This window comes from Diadema antillarum, unplaced genomic scaffold, assembly GCF_040938485.1.
Source record: "Diadema antillarum isolate AM-2024a unplaced genomic scaffold, OU_Dant_1.0 scf00000111, whole genome shotgun sequence".
Classification (NCBI taxonomy): domain Eukaryota; kingdom Metazoa; phylum Echinodermata; class Echinoidea; order Diadematoida; family Diadematidae; genus Diadema; species Diadema antillarum.
In genome coordinates this window covers 2,278,403-2,294,749 of record NW_027271000.1, presented here as the reverse complement: position 1 = coordinate 2,294,749, position 16,347 = coordinate 2,278,403, and the positions used below count along the sequence as shown (strand labels likewise).

General features: G+C 37.7%; 2 protein-coding genes across 2 annotated transcripts in view; both read left to right on the top strand.

The window, feature by feature from the left end:
* The window catches only part of LOC139719514 (xanthine dehydrogenase/oxidase-like), a 94,080-nt gene that overhangs the window by 70,683 nt on the left and 7,050 nt on the right, over positions 1 to 16,347 (top strand). The gene's annotated exons all lie outside the window — the stretch shown is intronic.
* Positions 1 to 16,347, top strand: part of LOC139719455 (xanthine dehydrogenase/oxidase-like) — a 28,986-nt gene that overhangs the window by 5,769 nt on the left and 6,870 nt on the right. Inside the window, exons 7-18 of the mRNA XM_071630869.1 lie at positions 684 to 871; positions 1,441 to 1,606; positions 2,666 to 2,755; positions 3,526 to 3,643; positions 5,216 to 5,267; positions 5,923 to 6,049; positions 6,971 to 7,090; positions 7,723 to 7,944; positions 13,186 to 13,377; positions 14,192 to 14,337; positions 15,445 to 15,526; positions 15,886 to 16,110. Coding sequence (XP_071486970.1) covers positions 684 to 871; positions 1,441 to 1,606; positions 2,666 to 2,755; positions 3,526 to 3,643; positions 5,216 to 5,267; positions 5,923 to 6,049; positions 6,971 to 7,090; positions 7,723 to 7,944; positions 13,186 to 13,377; positions 14,192 to 14,337; positions 15,445 to 15,526; positions 15,886 to 16,110 — 1,728 coding nt within the window. The remainder of the gene's footprint in view (positions 1 to 683; positions 872 to 1,440; positions 1,607 to 2,665; positions 2,756 to 3,525; positions 3,644 to 5,215; positions 5,268 to 5,922; positions 6,050 to 6,970; positions 7,091 to 7,722; positions 7,945 to 13,185; positions 13,378 to 14,191; positions 14,338 to 15,444; positions 15,527 to 15,885; positions 16,111 to 16,347) is intronic.

Sequence of the window (16,347 nt, the reverse complement as noted above, 5' to 3'; positions counted from 1 at the left end):
AGATCAATTCATTAACGATCTGTCTGTTAATGTGCATCAGTATAATATCTGGTATGCAATTGCTATTAGCCCTTCATACGCTGTAATAATGATACATTTACCAATGCTGTAACGCCGACAAGACTATCTTAGTGGTTGAGACATTACTTCATTGGTCCCATTTTTACTCTCTCTCCTCTTTCCTTAAACACAACCACATTACTTCGGTTCCCTCGAAATTCCAGTTTATCATTTGGTTTCTCAAGTACAGAACAAAGGAGAAATCAGAACGCTTCACCATGCAAAATAATGACACACCTTCTTTAAACAGGGGCGGATCCAGGGAGGACCGCAACCGGCGCACGCCCCCCCCCCCTTTATTTTTTGTTGAAACAAAAGAAATAAAAAGAAAAAAATGGGGGAGGGGTGCGTGCGCCCCCCCCCCCCTTTAATTTTGTAAACGCGCCCCCTCTTTACGGAATTCCTGGATCCGCCCCTGCTTTAAAGATATATATGACTGGATGTGAATTTCACTTCAATAGGTGATGTGATCATTAGATAGCATTAAGTTATCTCGTAGCAACTTCAAGATCTTACAAGTTGCACACTGTATTGTAGGCGTTGTCCTCAGGCATGGAACTTAAGTTAGCCATGCTCGTCTCTACTTCACTGAAGGAGTACTTTTATTCGGTTTGAACACACAGAATGAATATTTCTTCGCCTTCAAACAATCACCACGCCGTGAAGACGACATCGCGATCGTCAATGCCGGGATGAGAGTTGTCTTTGGAGGAGGTGAGAACGCCGTCGTTGACGATGTCAGTCTGGCGTTTGGTGGCATGGCCGCCACCACGGTGATGGCCTCAAAGACGATGACATTGATGAAAGGGAGGTAAGAAATCGATTTATGGGATACGCAATACCGAGTACGAGCAAGTAGACGTGAAATTTTTAAAGAGGATTATTGGTAGTATAGGGCACGTCAATGTGCCCCAAATCCATTCTTTATTAGAAGCATTATTTCCTCAACGTAGTTGCTTAAAGGAATTTATCTGCACGTTGTACACGTGCTGTATTCACAGAAAGACAAATTATAATTCCTTCGTAAAATGTCAAAAGTCACTGGCTAAAGTCACTATTTCAGCAGACGGGTTAGTTTACAGAACATAAAAACTACAACTGAGAGTTGTCCGCCATCCTTTCGCTATTGTTACAATCGTTATGTCAGGGTTGATTTTTTTTCTCTCTTCTCTCTCTCTTTTTGTTTATTTATTCATTTATTTTTTTTTTTTGGGGGGGGGGTTGAAATTTTGAAAATGAATAGAAGAGAGGATAAAGCATTACCTTCACAGAAAACGTCATACAAATAGGAATATGTAAAAAAGAAGTATTTCTTTTTGAACATAGGTTCATGGAAATGATGCAAAGCTAAAAGGTATTTTCCCTCAACGTTATCCGTAGGTCATGGGACAACAGTATGTTAGAAGCCGCACTGTCTTCACTGGAGAACGATCTACCACTCCCTGCCGGAGCGCCCGGGGGTATGGAGACGTACAGAAAGTCTCTTACCCTGAGCTTCTTCTTCAAGTTCTATCTCATGGTCTTGGACCAGCTTGGTACTAATCAGGTTAGTACAAGAACGTGATCGCTCCGTCAAGTCCCAGTGCAAAGACTTTGAAACCAGATGAAGTCATATAGAATAGATTTATGATGAGGAAAGGAGAGACCACATAGGGAAAGGCGAGGAAGAACATCTTTTGCGTCCATTAGCAGGGGATTAGAGGAAGCTAAAGTCTACACAATCCACGAGTCACCTTTAATAATGACTGAAACATTGTAACTATATAATAATTTGGTCGTGCGTCGTGAGTAAGCGTTGTACATTTTAAGCATCTTTTTGAAAACCCTTTCACGAATTTTCAGCAAACTTGGCAAGTTACATCCCTAGGATAAAAGGACTTTATTGTATTCAAATGGGTACAATTCTCCCCCTTTTTTCGTGGGGGGGGGGGGGAGGGGCATTATGAACCAGAAGTAATTGAGCTGAGTGTTGCGAGTCAGTACATTGGTGACATTTATTTCAGTTTTGTTATATCAGTAATCTTAATCGTTAGTTAGTTATTTAGTTATTTCATCAAATTTACAATCATATTAATTGTTCTTCTTAGAATCTTATAACTAACTATTCTATCTACCTGTTCACACTCCATAAACGAGTTCTTAGAATGCAATGCGCATACACTATTTTATTTTTCAATTTTGGTTTTACTTGATTTCTAATGGGTTTTGTTGACATACGTACAAAGGAAAGTACAGCAATAACAGAAATATCGGTTGAGTATAATTTTCTACGAAAAAAATTCAGCTTTACAAATAAATTCAATAAATACAAAATAAGATAAACTATTGCATCTTCTCTTCCGATAATGACATGGTCTACGTTGCGGAGACCGTCACAGTACACATGCATAATGATGCTTGATGAGATAACAATATTAACCCTTTCCTTGCGACAAAATGACAATAACAGTTCTCAAATATCTATAGAAAAAATGGGGAAAGTGCGGGAAACCTCGGCAAACTCTGCTAGGTTGTTAGGAATATCCTTTGTTTATAGAGGTATACGTAAAATTTGAATATGAAAGTTGGTAAAAACAGACCTGTATTGATGGAATCCTTCTATCAGCCTGCCCAGAATATTTCGGTGTCGTCGAGGGAGAGAAGCGCGATTTCTGCGTACCAGGCCCTGCCCGTCAACGCTGCCCAGGTTTTCCAGGTAATCACCAATTCCATCTTTTTTTGTTGCAACCTACATCGTGTTGGTAAAAAACGAATCTTCATACTAAAAAGAAAATGTATTCATGAATACATAAAGAAATATAACCAAAACAGCAAAATATTGCCAATTAATGGCCATACAGCTCATCGCCAGCGAGCAGAAAACTGATATGTAACATTGGCTTTAGTGCACTGAGCATTGTGGGATGAAATATTCGGATATATCTGACTATGATCGTTACGACTAACCCCCATTTCAATCGCTTCATCCCCAAGGTACTTATTTTTGTTTTTCTTACAGTCTTATTGAATATATGGCTACATTACGCTCACATGTATTCAGTATTCCTCTCGTAAGGACACCAGCGTGAGCAACTACACACTACTTATAGTTCAAACGCCGCTTTGCTATTTGAATTCCTCTACTTCCTATTGCTCTTTCAAGACTCTACCAAAACCATCGACGAATCAAACTGTTCAGCTGTAATGAATTATTCTAACAAGAATGATGATAATAACGTTACTAATGATAGTAATGATTTCAATGAACATAATGATGAAAATGATAATGTTACTGATGATAATGACAATAATTTTGATACTGATGAAACTCACTGATAAAAATGATAACAACAGCAACAACAACAAATTATCAAAATTCTTAACTCACAATCTAGATAGGTTTTACACAAAACTTCCTCGGTAATTTGACGTCATTTCTTTCTTTCTATCTCATTGTGATTATTTTTGATTGACCCTCCCATGTAGAAAGTTGCTCCCGGACAGCCGATCCATGACCCTGTCGGCCGACCAGTTGTACACAAGGCCGCCCTTCAGCACGCCACGGGAGAAGCGGTCTACGTAGATGACATGCCGGATGTATGGGGTTAGCAGAGCACTACTTTCTATTCCGTAAAGATTTGCATCCCTTGTACACACCCTCAGTCAAATTGGCCTGTCAATAAGCAAGAGTAGAAATATCGGCCATTGTAAGAAATCATTAGGATAATGAGATTAATGTGAACACCGATTTGATTTTCTGAGGACCTCTGTCTTACAGACAAACATTTGTTGCTGGACACGATGGTCTTGCCTATAGGGGTGTAAAAATCTGATGAAGATGTTGATATGTTGTCACTAATATCGCATGCAATGATGTCAAATGCTGGTACGGTAATAATGAAATATCATCTATGAACATGAAAAATGTTTAAAAAGCAAAGCCTTCTTCCGAGACCAATAACTTACAACTTACACGTCCAAGAGCATGATTATATACCACCTTATACTCGCTGTTCCTTGGACATCTTAATTTTATTCTACATTGTGTACAGCAATACTTCCGACAAGTATTTCGTATGTTTTTACGTCTGCTTCTGACCTTGTATTGCCTGTAGAGTATTAAAAAAAAATGGCGAATTTTCTATGCGCGCCTTGGCTCATCCAAAATAGCATTGAATGTATGTTGGTCGACGATGATTGTTGACCACAATTGCTGTAACAGCTTCCTTCATAACCTGGTTTTACGGTTTACCGTCTACGGAGAATCAAGATCAGTGGTAGAAATTAGCTGCTTGGCAGAGGTCTGCGCTCACAGAGTGCTTTTCTAGTGTTTTTTTTTTTTTTTGGGGGGGGGGGGGGCGAGGGTGGAGGAGAGAGGGTTGTTTTTTATAACTTAACAGGAAGCGAGCGTCCTAAGCCCGAATCTCGATGATGCAACTTTTGCTTTCTTGAGGATTTTAATGGTCTCCAGAATCTGAAATTCGTTTATATCTCCTTCTACAGGTTGTAAAATTGGAAATAAAAATGAAGTTTTTACCCTACTATGAGGCTGCTGAATCCGATTCTGACTGCTGCAACTCTTGCATTCTTGAAATCTTGAGATTTTTTTTTTAAAGCCCGCCAACATCTGAATTTCATATGAATTTATTTCCTTGTGAATAATGAATAATGGAAACAAAAATTAAGGATTTAGCTTATTCCAAGGGTTCTTAATCCGAATCTAAATATAGATATTTTTTTTTCTTCTTGAGGATTTCACGTATTTGAGATGGCCTCAAAGATTGTAAGTTCAACATAAGTATTTCCTGAATATTGAAAATTAAAAAAAAAAATATTCTATGGTTTTACCCACCTATTTTGAGAGTGCTGAATCTGAATCTCGTTGATGCAACTCTTGCTTTCTCGAGGGTTTGACATATTCAACATGGCCACACACATATGCACTCGCACACGCACGCACACACACATACACACACACACACCCACAAACAAACACAAAAAAAGAAGCAATCCGTAAATATCTAAACGCCCTCAAGGAAGTAAGTGTTGCATCAGTCAGATTGGGATTCAGCGCCGTTCAAATACAATGCTACCATTAATTTATTTTCTATTTATCAACCACCTATGAGAAAATACTTACATCAAGACTTATATCAATATAATTTTTGTGCAACAGGTCAGCTCTACTTGTCATTTGTGCGCAGTCGGCGAGCACATGCAAAAATCATGTGAGTATTATTGTAAATTGCATAATGACTCCTTTATTAAAGTTTGAGAAATTGCACAGAACAAAAGATGTGAACAAAATGGACTGAAGTTATACCATGATCATATATTATGTGCAAGGGTGTGTACCGTAATGTGTTTAAATTGTAAAGATATTTATGTAGATTGCGTGCAAATGCTTTGGACACGTCTACGTAATGGGAGCAGCATCTTGCGATACAATACTGCGACTGAAGAAACAAAGAGCCAGCGGGACGTCATTGTTCACTTTTGCCTTTATTTGCCAGGCTTTTGACAGTTTTAGGGGTCTTCTTCAGGGATTAGGAAAATACAGTGTAACACGAAGCAACCATTTGCAATGAATGCGAATAACATCATGGAGAAACGAAAACAGCAATATGACATCAATTAACTTTTGATAACGGCGGGTTTCTTCTTAAGTCGCAAATGCATTATAAGTAGATCACAGATTAGGTAACGTTTAGTTCATGTAGATCTGGTCATTGGCAATTAGTTTGTTTGTTTCTTGCTTTTTTTTTTGGGGGGGGTCTGTATTTTCTTTCTTTTTCTCTTTTATTTTTTTTTAAGTTGATTGACTGATTTATGGCAAGGGAATAAACAGAATACTTAGCTAAAAAAGAATACATTTTTCTCCAGCTCTCTGGATCCGTCAGAAGCGTTGTCCCTAGAGGGCGTTCACGAGTTTGTGTCGGCAAGCGATGTTCCCGCCAGCAACATAGTCGGTTTTGTCTTCTTTGACGAAGAGTTATTTGCGTCAGAAGAGGTAACTAAGTTGTGACATTTTGGTATCATGTTTGGAAGATCACCACCACATCGAAAATTGCTTTCCTCCCTTCTAAGTAAGCCGCCTTACACTTTTTCTTTTTGGCAACTGAAAACACGTTCCTGTGTGCTTTGTGGTGTTTTGTTTTGTTTTGTTTTGTTTTGTTTCCTACACTCAGTTTTGATGTGCACTCTTTTATTACTGTGGGAGTTGCAGATAAATATACATTGATTGATTATACATGCAAAGATTGCAAGATGAGCGTCAATAATGCTGAATATGTCGCTGTGGATGTGTTATCTAGCCTTGTATATCATTCTTTGTTTCTCACCGAGGAGAGTCTACTGTGGTTTTCATGGTACTATTCGTTTATCTACTTTTATCTGTTGGATAAGTGCTGCAGATGAAGTAATAACATTAAAACCTAAAAAGCCAAATCAAAACAAAACAAAACAAAACCCCCAACAGGAATACTGTTAAAGGGATGGTACAGTATTGGTGGAGACGAGAATTGGGCTTTAACTTTTTGCGAGATACCAAGAAAACACTTATAAAATAGTGACAGAGCATACCATTCTAAGAGGAACTCAAAGTTTATTTGATGAAAGTAAGTTTTTTGGAATGGCTGAAACATCCAAAAACAAAGTAAAACAAAACAATCGTAGTAAAAGATGGGCCCCGCCTTTTATTAGAATCGCTCTGTTTTGGAAATCTTAGCCATTTCAAGACCAATTTTCTTCAAATAAATGTTGAATTCTTCATGGAATTACATGCCCTTTCATATTTCATAAGAGGTTTGTCATTATCTCACCAAATACTGTTAGAAACCTGAAGTTATGCCTCAACCAAAACTATACAATCCCCCCTTTTTTTAAGTCGAATACTTGATGTTATATTGATTTGTTGTCGTCACTCTCGTAGGTATTCCATGTTGGACAGACAATCGGAGCCATCTTAGCAGAATCGCAAGCCCTAGCACGACGAGCCGCTAACCTTGTGAAAGTTGAATACGAAGATCTGGACTCCATAATCACTATCGAGGTGTGGATTACCTGTAACATTTTACAGACCTTGGTCTTTAACATACCTCCTTTGAGGCATTCAGCTGAAATGACATGGCTATGTTTCAAACCCTGGACTGCTCATTTAGCGAGATAGAGTGCTACTATATAGAGAACACAATAGGCCCTACTGGGATCAGCAAAATACAAATGTATACACACTCTAAAAGAGTTATGTTTTTGTTTGTTTGTTTGTTGGTTGGTTGGTTGTTGGTTGTTGTTTGTTGTTTTTGTTTGTTGTTTGTTGTTTTTGTTTTTGTTTTTGCTCGTGGATATAAATTAGATATGGATGTATCTTTGGGAAACAAATCTTTCGAATGATCATATACGAACATTGGTGAAAATTACACGGAGCATCGCCACTGTGTAAATCATGACTGTTAACGCAATTTGTGCGTGCGTTGATACACTTCTCAATTTGTGTGTGAATTCATTGCTTCACAGTTTTTAAAAAAAAATTTTCATGGCATGCATTTTGGTTATAATTGCTATGCAAGAAACTTGGCTTACAATAAAGGAAAAATTAAGAAACAAAAAGTTCCTCAAACGGGTATCAAGAGCCTTTTTCTTGGAGTGTCTTGAAACCCGTTTATTTTCTTTTATTTTTTAAAGGATGCAATCGAAAAGGAGTCGTTCATGGGAGAACCGATTGTCGTTGAGCAAGGTGACCATGTGGAGTCTCTTAAAAGCTGTGACCACGTGATCGAAGGTGAGGTGAAGGTCGGAGGTGAAGAACATTTCTACCTCGAGACGCAGTGTGCCTTTGTCATTCCGAAAGGAGAAGACAAAGAATTTGAGGTGTTTTCCTCAACCCAAAATCCCACCGATGCTCAGGTGAGTGGAATACGTTACAATGTAAGTAAAAACTTGCGTTACATTACAATATACACTAAGGCATGCACTGATCTTGGTAACAATATATACACTTGTAAGACTACATTACCATAATGATTTATAGTATGTCATCGGGAACTGAAAGAAAATAAAATGTCTGCTCAAGTTTTGATTTTTTTTTTCTTCAGATGAGAAGTAAATATTTTGTTAGGAAAGCATGGTTGCTTGTTAAAGTCTATCGTAATTCTTGTCAGTCATGTCTCTAATACAACTATGTGCTTCAGATACTTATATCAGGGTAGTATCGAAGTGAGGATATTCCTGTCTTTTATCCTGCAAATTTTCTTTCGATCAAATTACACTAGTCGTTGTACAGATGATTATAATTCATCTGTTGCTGTCGACAATCAAGGTAAATAAGTCATTATATTCTCTCTCACTCTCTCCCTCACACACACACACACACACACACACACACACACACATACACACACACACTCTCTCTCTCTCACTCTCCATCCCTCTCCATATGTCTCTCTGTCTCTCTCCTTCCCACCCCCCCCCCTCCTTCCTGTTATTTGGAGTTATTATTCCTGTAGAAAATGGTGTCCATTGTACTTGGCATTCCGAGAAATCGAGTCACGTGCCGGGTGAAGCGTTTGGGCGGAGGCTTCGGAGGGAAAGAAGTGAGATCATCTCTCTTTGCTGCGGCGTGTGCGGTAGCAGCTAAAAAGTATGATCATCTTTCTTCAATGACTGATGATAATGATGATGGTGATTGAGATGTTAGTGATGGTGATGATGATTATGATGATGAAGATGATTATCAGGAAGAGGGAGCAGAGATGAAGAAATGTTACAAAAAAGCCAGGGGAAAAAAAATCTGTAAAGATTGTCGCCCTATATCGATGTTTCTTTTAACATAAATAGTAAAAAAAAAAAAAAAAACTCGAAAGGTTGGGTTATACGAACTACAATTAAGTTCCTGTGTCGAATTCCTTGTAACTCCCTATTTCGCTTTAGGAAAAATCACAGCACAATTCACAATCTAAGAAAAACAGGTTTTTAATTTTGCACACACACACACACACACACACACACACACACATATATATATATATATATATATATATATATATATATATATTATATGTATAATTATATACATTCGCTTTTATTTTCTTTATAGAAGTATTAGTACATTTTCATCCGCTCTCCTTGTTTCACAATCGACTATTCGGGGCTTATAGTTAAAGAAGCTTCTAAAATATTAATCGTAATTTTGATATTGACCAGCTACCACGATGACTATCGTGTGCATTTTTGTTTTTTTTTTTATTTTTGGTCTGTTTTGTAATTGACAGCGCAAAATGATATGTGCTTGCTTTATTTTCAAAATAACCCATATAGAGAAATATGAGGAATAAATTGATGTTGAATTGATTGGAAGAAAAAAAGGGAAAAATAATAACCTGATAATCTGATATGCTAAGCGCATCAAGGATATTAATGTTCTTCATATGGTAAGAACAAGGACACATTTGATAACAATATCTAATGATAAGTAATGACATTGATTGCCATGCATTTATTACTATATCGATTGTTGTCTGGGGCCTGTCTTATAAAGACTTGTGAAGAAATCAATCACAAGTTGTTTGTTTGTTTGTTTTTTTATTCACGTTCCATATTCCACATTTCGTACAAGTTTTATATTCCATTTGATTTGAAGCAGAAATGTTTTTCACACAATGGTCAGTTTGAACCAATAATGCACAAATGTATAAGGACATATAATTAACGTGTAATATGAGGAACCCACTAAAAAGCAAAGCTTGTAGGATGTGGGTTCCAAAGTAGTTAATATAACATAGGGTTTTAGTACAGTATATCAAAGTCAGAAGTGACGTAACATGCAAAATTCAAAATATCGAGAATATTACAATGTTGATGTACGGGATGTACAAAGTATAGTATATAATGTTTTATGATTAACTTATGGTATAGATGCTTAAAAAAGTAGCAAGTTAATCAAACTGGTGAGGTCATCCGAGCGAGGCATCATTTAAGTATATGCCAAAAAAAAAAAAAAAATAAGCGATTACGGCAAAATAATTACACATAGGATTTTAGAAAATTGGCTTTGAGATTTTTCTTAAAGGAGCTTAAAGAACTTGAGTGCAACCGAACCGAATCTAATCTTTTTGTGCGCTGCAATGCAAGTTGCGATTGATTTGGGGACCTGTGATTGATTTGAAGGCTTCATAAGACGGTTCCCTGGTTTACTCACTGAATCATGTCTTCCCCTTGCCTTTACCTTGTAACAAAGGATGAGATAGAGCCAACAAATTGCATTGGTTTAATCATTAAGAATTAAAAAAAAAAAGAAAAACGAATCTGGGAATCTTTCACATAGTTAAATTCAATTCAATTTTCAATTCAATGTTTTATTTCATCTTTCGACAAAAAAGATATGAACATCACTTTTTTGATAACAGAAATCAAGGTGCGTAAAGTATAACATGAAAGAATGACAAGTTCAAATGACAAGTTCACTCCAATATAATGTGTGGATCGAGTGAATGGAGCGATATTAGAAAACATCAGTGAAAGTTTGAAAAAAAAAATCGGACACGTAGAGTTTTTGTGCAGCCATCGCTGAATAAGAAGACTATACTACAGTTTCTATTGTCACGTTTGAAGAACGATATGAAGAAATGTAAAGAAATTTCAACATGTTTTCACTTTCTAGCATAATAGAACAGCACTTTATCTGTCTCTCTCAGAAGGCAGGGGCAATAGTTTTAGTATAACAAGTCGAGATAATGTGTACTTAAAAAAAAAGGAAATTTTGTGAAATTCTGTTTATATTTTCTTTATATTGTTCTACATAGTGTTACATCACAAAGTGTAGTAGTCTTCTCATCCTGCAATGGCGTCACTGCACTTTAAAAATTCATAACTTTTGCACGGATTGTCCGATTTTCCTTATACTTTCACTGATGTGTTCTATTAACAATGCTGCATTCACGAAACCTCATTGGGGGTGACGTTGTCCTTTAATGACGCTATGTCAATGAAATGATTTTGAATGCCATCCAGGGTGGGACGACCAGTGCGATTTATGCTGGACCGTGACGAAGATATGCAATCTACCGGAGGACGTCACCCTTTTGTAGGGCGCTACAAGGTCGGATTTACCACAGAAGGCCGGCTGCAGGCTCTTGATGTCAAGCTGTTCTCAAACGGCGGCTTCAGTTTAGACATGTCACCGTTCGTACGTAAAATAATCATACTTGCATATAAGCATCCGTACATTTCCTTATATTTTTATTCATTCATTTATATTTTTTCTTATGATAAGTATATTCATACATTTGACATACCTCTGCCTCCATAAGGGAGATATTTAATTCAATTACTGTATCTGATACACACGTTTTTGTTTTGTTTTTGTTTTTTAATGTCGATCAAAAAAGTAAGGGAATTATGAATGACTCAATTAAGGTTTGTATCGCTTCTCGTTCGGAGTATGCATCCTCGTTTATGGATGTGCATATCGCTCACTGTGATGACAATGACAAAATAAACGATAGTAAGTTGAGAGGTGACAAATACCACGATAATTCCATGTGTACTCTCTCACTGGGATAAAGAGAAATATCATACTTAGCAATCGCAACACACGCACTGTATACGAGACCCGTACACGTGAATCGTGCTTATAGGAATTAAGATGTTCCGACTGTAAGGTTCTCCAACTTCTCTGACAAAATGTTGGCGAAAATCGAGGATTGCCTTTATTGATAGCGGCACATAGCGACTTTCACACACACTTGTGGCAACATTCGTGCGAATGTTTGCAAAGTGTTTGCAAAATGCAATTGGCAACTTTTACGATTGTAAGCAAAATGTTAGCGACAATTTTTGTGAGATTAGGAACTGTTAACCAATCATTTGCCACTGTGTGCTACTGTGAATATTTTGTACCGTTTGCCCAACCTTATAAAAAGAGTGAGCGAAGAGTGAGTCAGCATTAAAAGTTCTTCTGACCACCGTCGGATATTTTTCTGAGATTTTTTTTTCTGCCAGAGAGAGAGAGAGAGAGAGAGAGAGATAGATAGATTAAGAAAACAAAGAAGGAAGAAAACCTTGCAGCAATTACATGATGGAGATGTCAAAAACTTACAAAACTTTCTCAGAGTGAATCCTGACCCCTGTCATGGGCTTCTTGAGAAGTTAACGCTCTGGAGCCTAATCTAAAGTTGGCATTGATGATGATGATGATGATGATGATGATGATCCACAGCATTTGTATAACGCCATATGTGCATGGCATTGAGACACACGACCAATAATTGATTTGATTCGATTTTTATTTTATTTCTGAATTTCTTTTCCGTACATAAATGAAATACAAAGTCAATTGAACAAACTAATTCAGCACGGCATAATTTGAATCTGACAGTTAAAATAGATAAATGGTTAATCAAAATATCCAACATTTTCTGACACAATGCAAAATGAAAACAAACAGGCATTATTTTATGCGTATATTTATGCAAACATAGGATCCTGTATATTTATCGTTCAAAAACAAACTAAGAAACTCCTGATGTAACAGAAATACAAGAGACCATCATCACAAGCAAACGCTTAACGAGGATAATGGCCTCAGAAATGATTGTTTAAAATGATGATAGACCCTAGTTATAAGTCCATGTCGTCTGGATTTCTTGTTGCACTACCCAACACGATGGCGACCATTGTGCCAGCTAGAAGTCTGCAAAGTCAGTATACGACTAACTGGCTTCATGGTGAAGAGATAGGCATCAAGCTCCCTACAACCTAGGAAGACCAAGTCATTCAAAGCTTTTCAGACGGATGATGGAACTTCCACCAAACGCTGGGAACCATTTCACCTTCATTAGAGGGTGATGAGGTGGTTCAGCAGGACGCTGCTGGAGGGGAAGGAGTTCCTTCGCAAAGATCCCCTGGGTCGGGTCTTTACTGACCTTTTAGTACCTTGTTTCCTGTGCGCATGGTTATGGCCTTTCCATGCTTATCATTCTCGCAAAGTCATGAAAGCGGATACCAATTATAAGTGCCTAGATTTAACGCAAAGCCAGTGACTTTTAAAACCGACTCCATGCTGATTCTTGCTTTTCATTATTTTTTGTTGAGTGTGTGTTTGTTTACCTGGAGGAAGAAAAATAATGTGTTTTCCTCTTTATATCATAGGTGACGAGTGTAGCTACGAGATTTTTCGACAACTGTTACCGGATGCCCGTATTCCGCATTGAGGGGCGCGTGTGTCGAACCAATATCTCGTCCAATACCGCTTTTCGAGGCTTTGGGTCACCGCAGGGGATGTTGATCATGGAGTCGATCATGACCAAGATAGCCATCGAGTGCGGGATATCGCAGGAAAAGGTTTATCTCTGAATTCTGTTATGATTATAAAACCACATTTAATGGTTTATCCGGAAATTTCCCCTTTTTATGTTCCTTTTCCTAATCTTAGTCCTAAAGGTCATATTTTTTTTTCTCCATACCGTAACCGAAAGCCCTAAAGGAACATCACAGGTATTTTTTTTTATTTTCTCACACAAGGATTGTACAACATTTAACATGTTCGCTGTATTCTTGTGTAAAATTGATCTGTATCTATCATTATCATTACAAGTCAAAGAATTTTTCAAAAAAGACCCAACGTAACCAAGCTGCGCTTATTTGCCTTCTACATTCCAGTTTTACATACTATCTCCAAAATATACTCTTCACATGTTATTACACAATAAATCTTCAAAAAGATATTTGCACATTGCTTGTTTACAGTCTCATAACGTAGTTATATTTTACTTCTTTTATGCAAATATCGCTCTTTGGTTTAGGAACGTACTTGACATTGCTACCATCGATATATTTGGGAAGTAAAGAACGATAATGAAAGGGCCGAGCTTGTCTAAGGTAGTCTGAGGTTGTGTTGGCGTCATCATACAAGGTTAAGAGATTCTTCGTTTATGTGGCAGATTTTTTGTTTGTTTGTTTGGAAAGCCGTATTCTCTCAAACCTATTTACGTATGCATGCATTGCCTTGAAAGGTGATTGCTTACGTATCCACGATAATTGTCCCACATCTCCTCGTTGTTATCATTTGCACGATCAGTATGTCATCATAAACATGCATTATTTATTTATGATTTGTCATCATAAGTATACATTATGATTTTAATGTGAACATTAGGTTCGGGAGTTGAATTTCTACAAAGATGGCGACATCGCCTTGATGAACCAGAAGATCGAGAACTGCAATATCGAGCGATGCTGGGAACAATGTCTTGAGAAGAGCAACTTTTACACCAGGAGGAGAAATGTCGACATTTTCAATAGGTGAGATTTATCGATATACAATGTGTTTTGTCCAATCAAGTGATATTACGACTCGGGTAATCCGAAACGTACTCGATGGCAAGGCTGTTATGACGTAGGATATCTCAAAGGGGAAATCTGATAAGTCTGATAAGAAAGAGTAAAATATTACGAGTTCACCGGTAAAATTTTGATCGAAATCGGATGAAAAATAAGGAAATTGTGACGTTTTGAATTTTCGCTCATTTTTGAGGAAACAGTTCTTGAGCGGTCAATATGAATATGCAAATGGCAAAGTAAGCTTGTCATCCCCTCACAACTTGCCATATAGTTTGCACATAAAATTTTGAAACTTCCAGGTTTGCATTCAAACGCAATTGTGCCCGAGGCCCAAATCCTGATATATCTAACTGATCACTATTTTTGAAGTTATTCAAGCAGGAATAACATCTTGTTTCAGACTTCAATGCCAGAAACACTGGATTTTTGTCATTTTTTGTGTACATGATTAATGGAAAATTGTGAGGTTATGACATGGTCAGCCCAGTCATTTGCATATTAATATCCACTGTACAAGAACTCTTTTGCAGAAATTAGCAAAACTTCAAAATTTCATAACTTCCTTATCTTTCATCCGATTTCAGTCAAATTTTTACCGTTGAACTCGTTGGATTTTACTCTTTTTTTCTCAGACTAACTTATTTTGGGACTGGATTTCCCCTTTAACAGCAGATATTCATACAGAAAATCATGTTAAGCTCAAATTACCCTGCAGTCATTGATAATTTCTAGAGGCCTGCACACTGATTAACTTGTTAACCCGTGTGTCACACACTTTATCTTATGGTATCTCGACACAGATAAGGATCAAGATTCTTTTAAACTTCGGGGTTTTTTTAAAAATTTTCGTTGTATTAGCCTCCAGTTCAAGTCGTTGTGTTCACGGAAATTCCTCTCACTGCCGTTCACGGAAATTCCTCTCACTGCCGTTTACGCATAAAACTTCCTTAAATATCTTTGATGAGAACAAGGACAGATGTACACAACATGTAAAAACGGATATAACATATATACATATATTTTTGTTTAGAAACCTTATCTTTATATATATTTTTTTCAATGCCAAAGGGAGAACCGATGGAAGAAACGAGGATTGGCCATCATTCCGGTGAAATACGGTATCGGATTGACACCTGTGCACTGTAATCAGGTAAATTGATAAGTAAAACGTCAAGAATACGCAATTGTCAAGTTTATTGATAACGGGTTCAAGAGTAATATCCAAAGGACAACGCGAATTCAGGGCACGTAGAGACGTGGTGGGTAATAACATTTACAATGATTTAGTGCAACATACATTTTGACTTGTGATGTTTGTTACTTGCTCCCACAACATCTGTGCATGTACATTAACGTATTTGGAAAGATCACAACTTATGTCGAAGTTTAACGTCAGCTTAACAGAGAGAGAGAGTGAGAAGAGAAGATAAGAGAAGGCAAGTTCTTTGTGTTATAGGACGAGGTGTGCCTATCAGCCTTTAAACATGTTTATTGTGGATTACTCCTCAGGGAGCAGCCCTGGTGCACATCTACACAGACGGGTCTGTCCTGGTGACCCACGGCGGAGTGGAGATGGGGCAGGGCCTGCACACCAAGATGATACAGGTGGCCGCTAGGACTCTGGGTATCTCAGAGGACAAAATTCACCTGTCGGAGACCAGCTCGAGCAAGGTGCCCAACACCCTGGCCACCGCGGCCAGCCTCGGTTCGGATATCAACGGCGGAGCGGTGCAGGTATAAAAGCATAAGAGAATTGGCAGTAGAGTCCAAATTTTGGAAGGTAGGAGCAATGTTACAAGTATGCGGGAGAGGCAGGCTGATGGAGAGTGTCTATTTGTGTTTTAGCTGCCACTTGTATTGATGCTGAATGTGTTATTTACCGGTACTTCCTATATAGCGTAATAATACAGTAGGCCTGTACACTCTCCACTAAGTATGGAATCATGTCAAATGTATTGATGAAATTCTTTC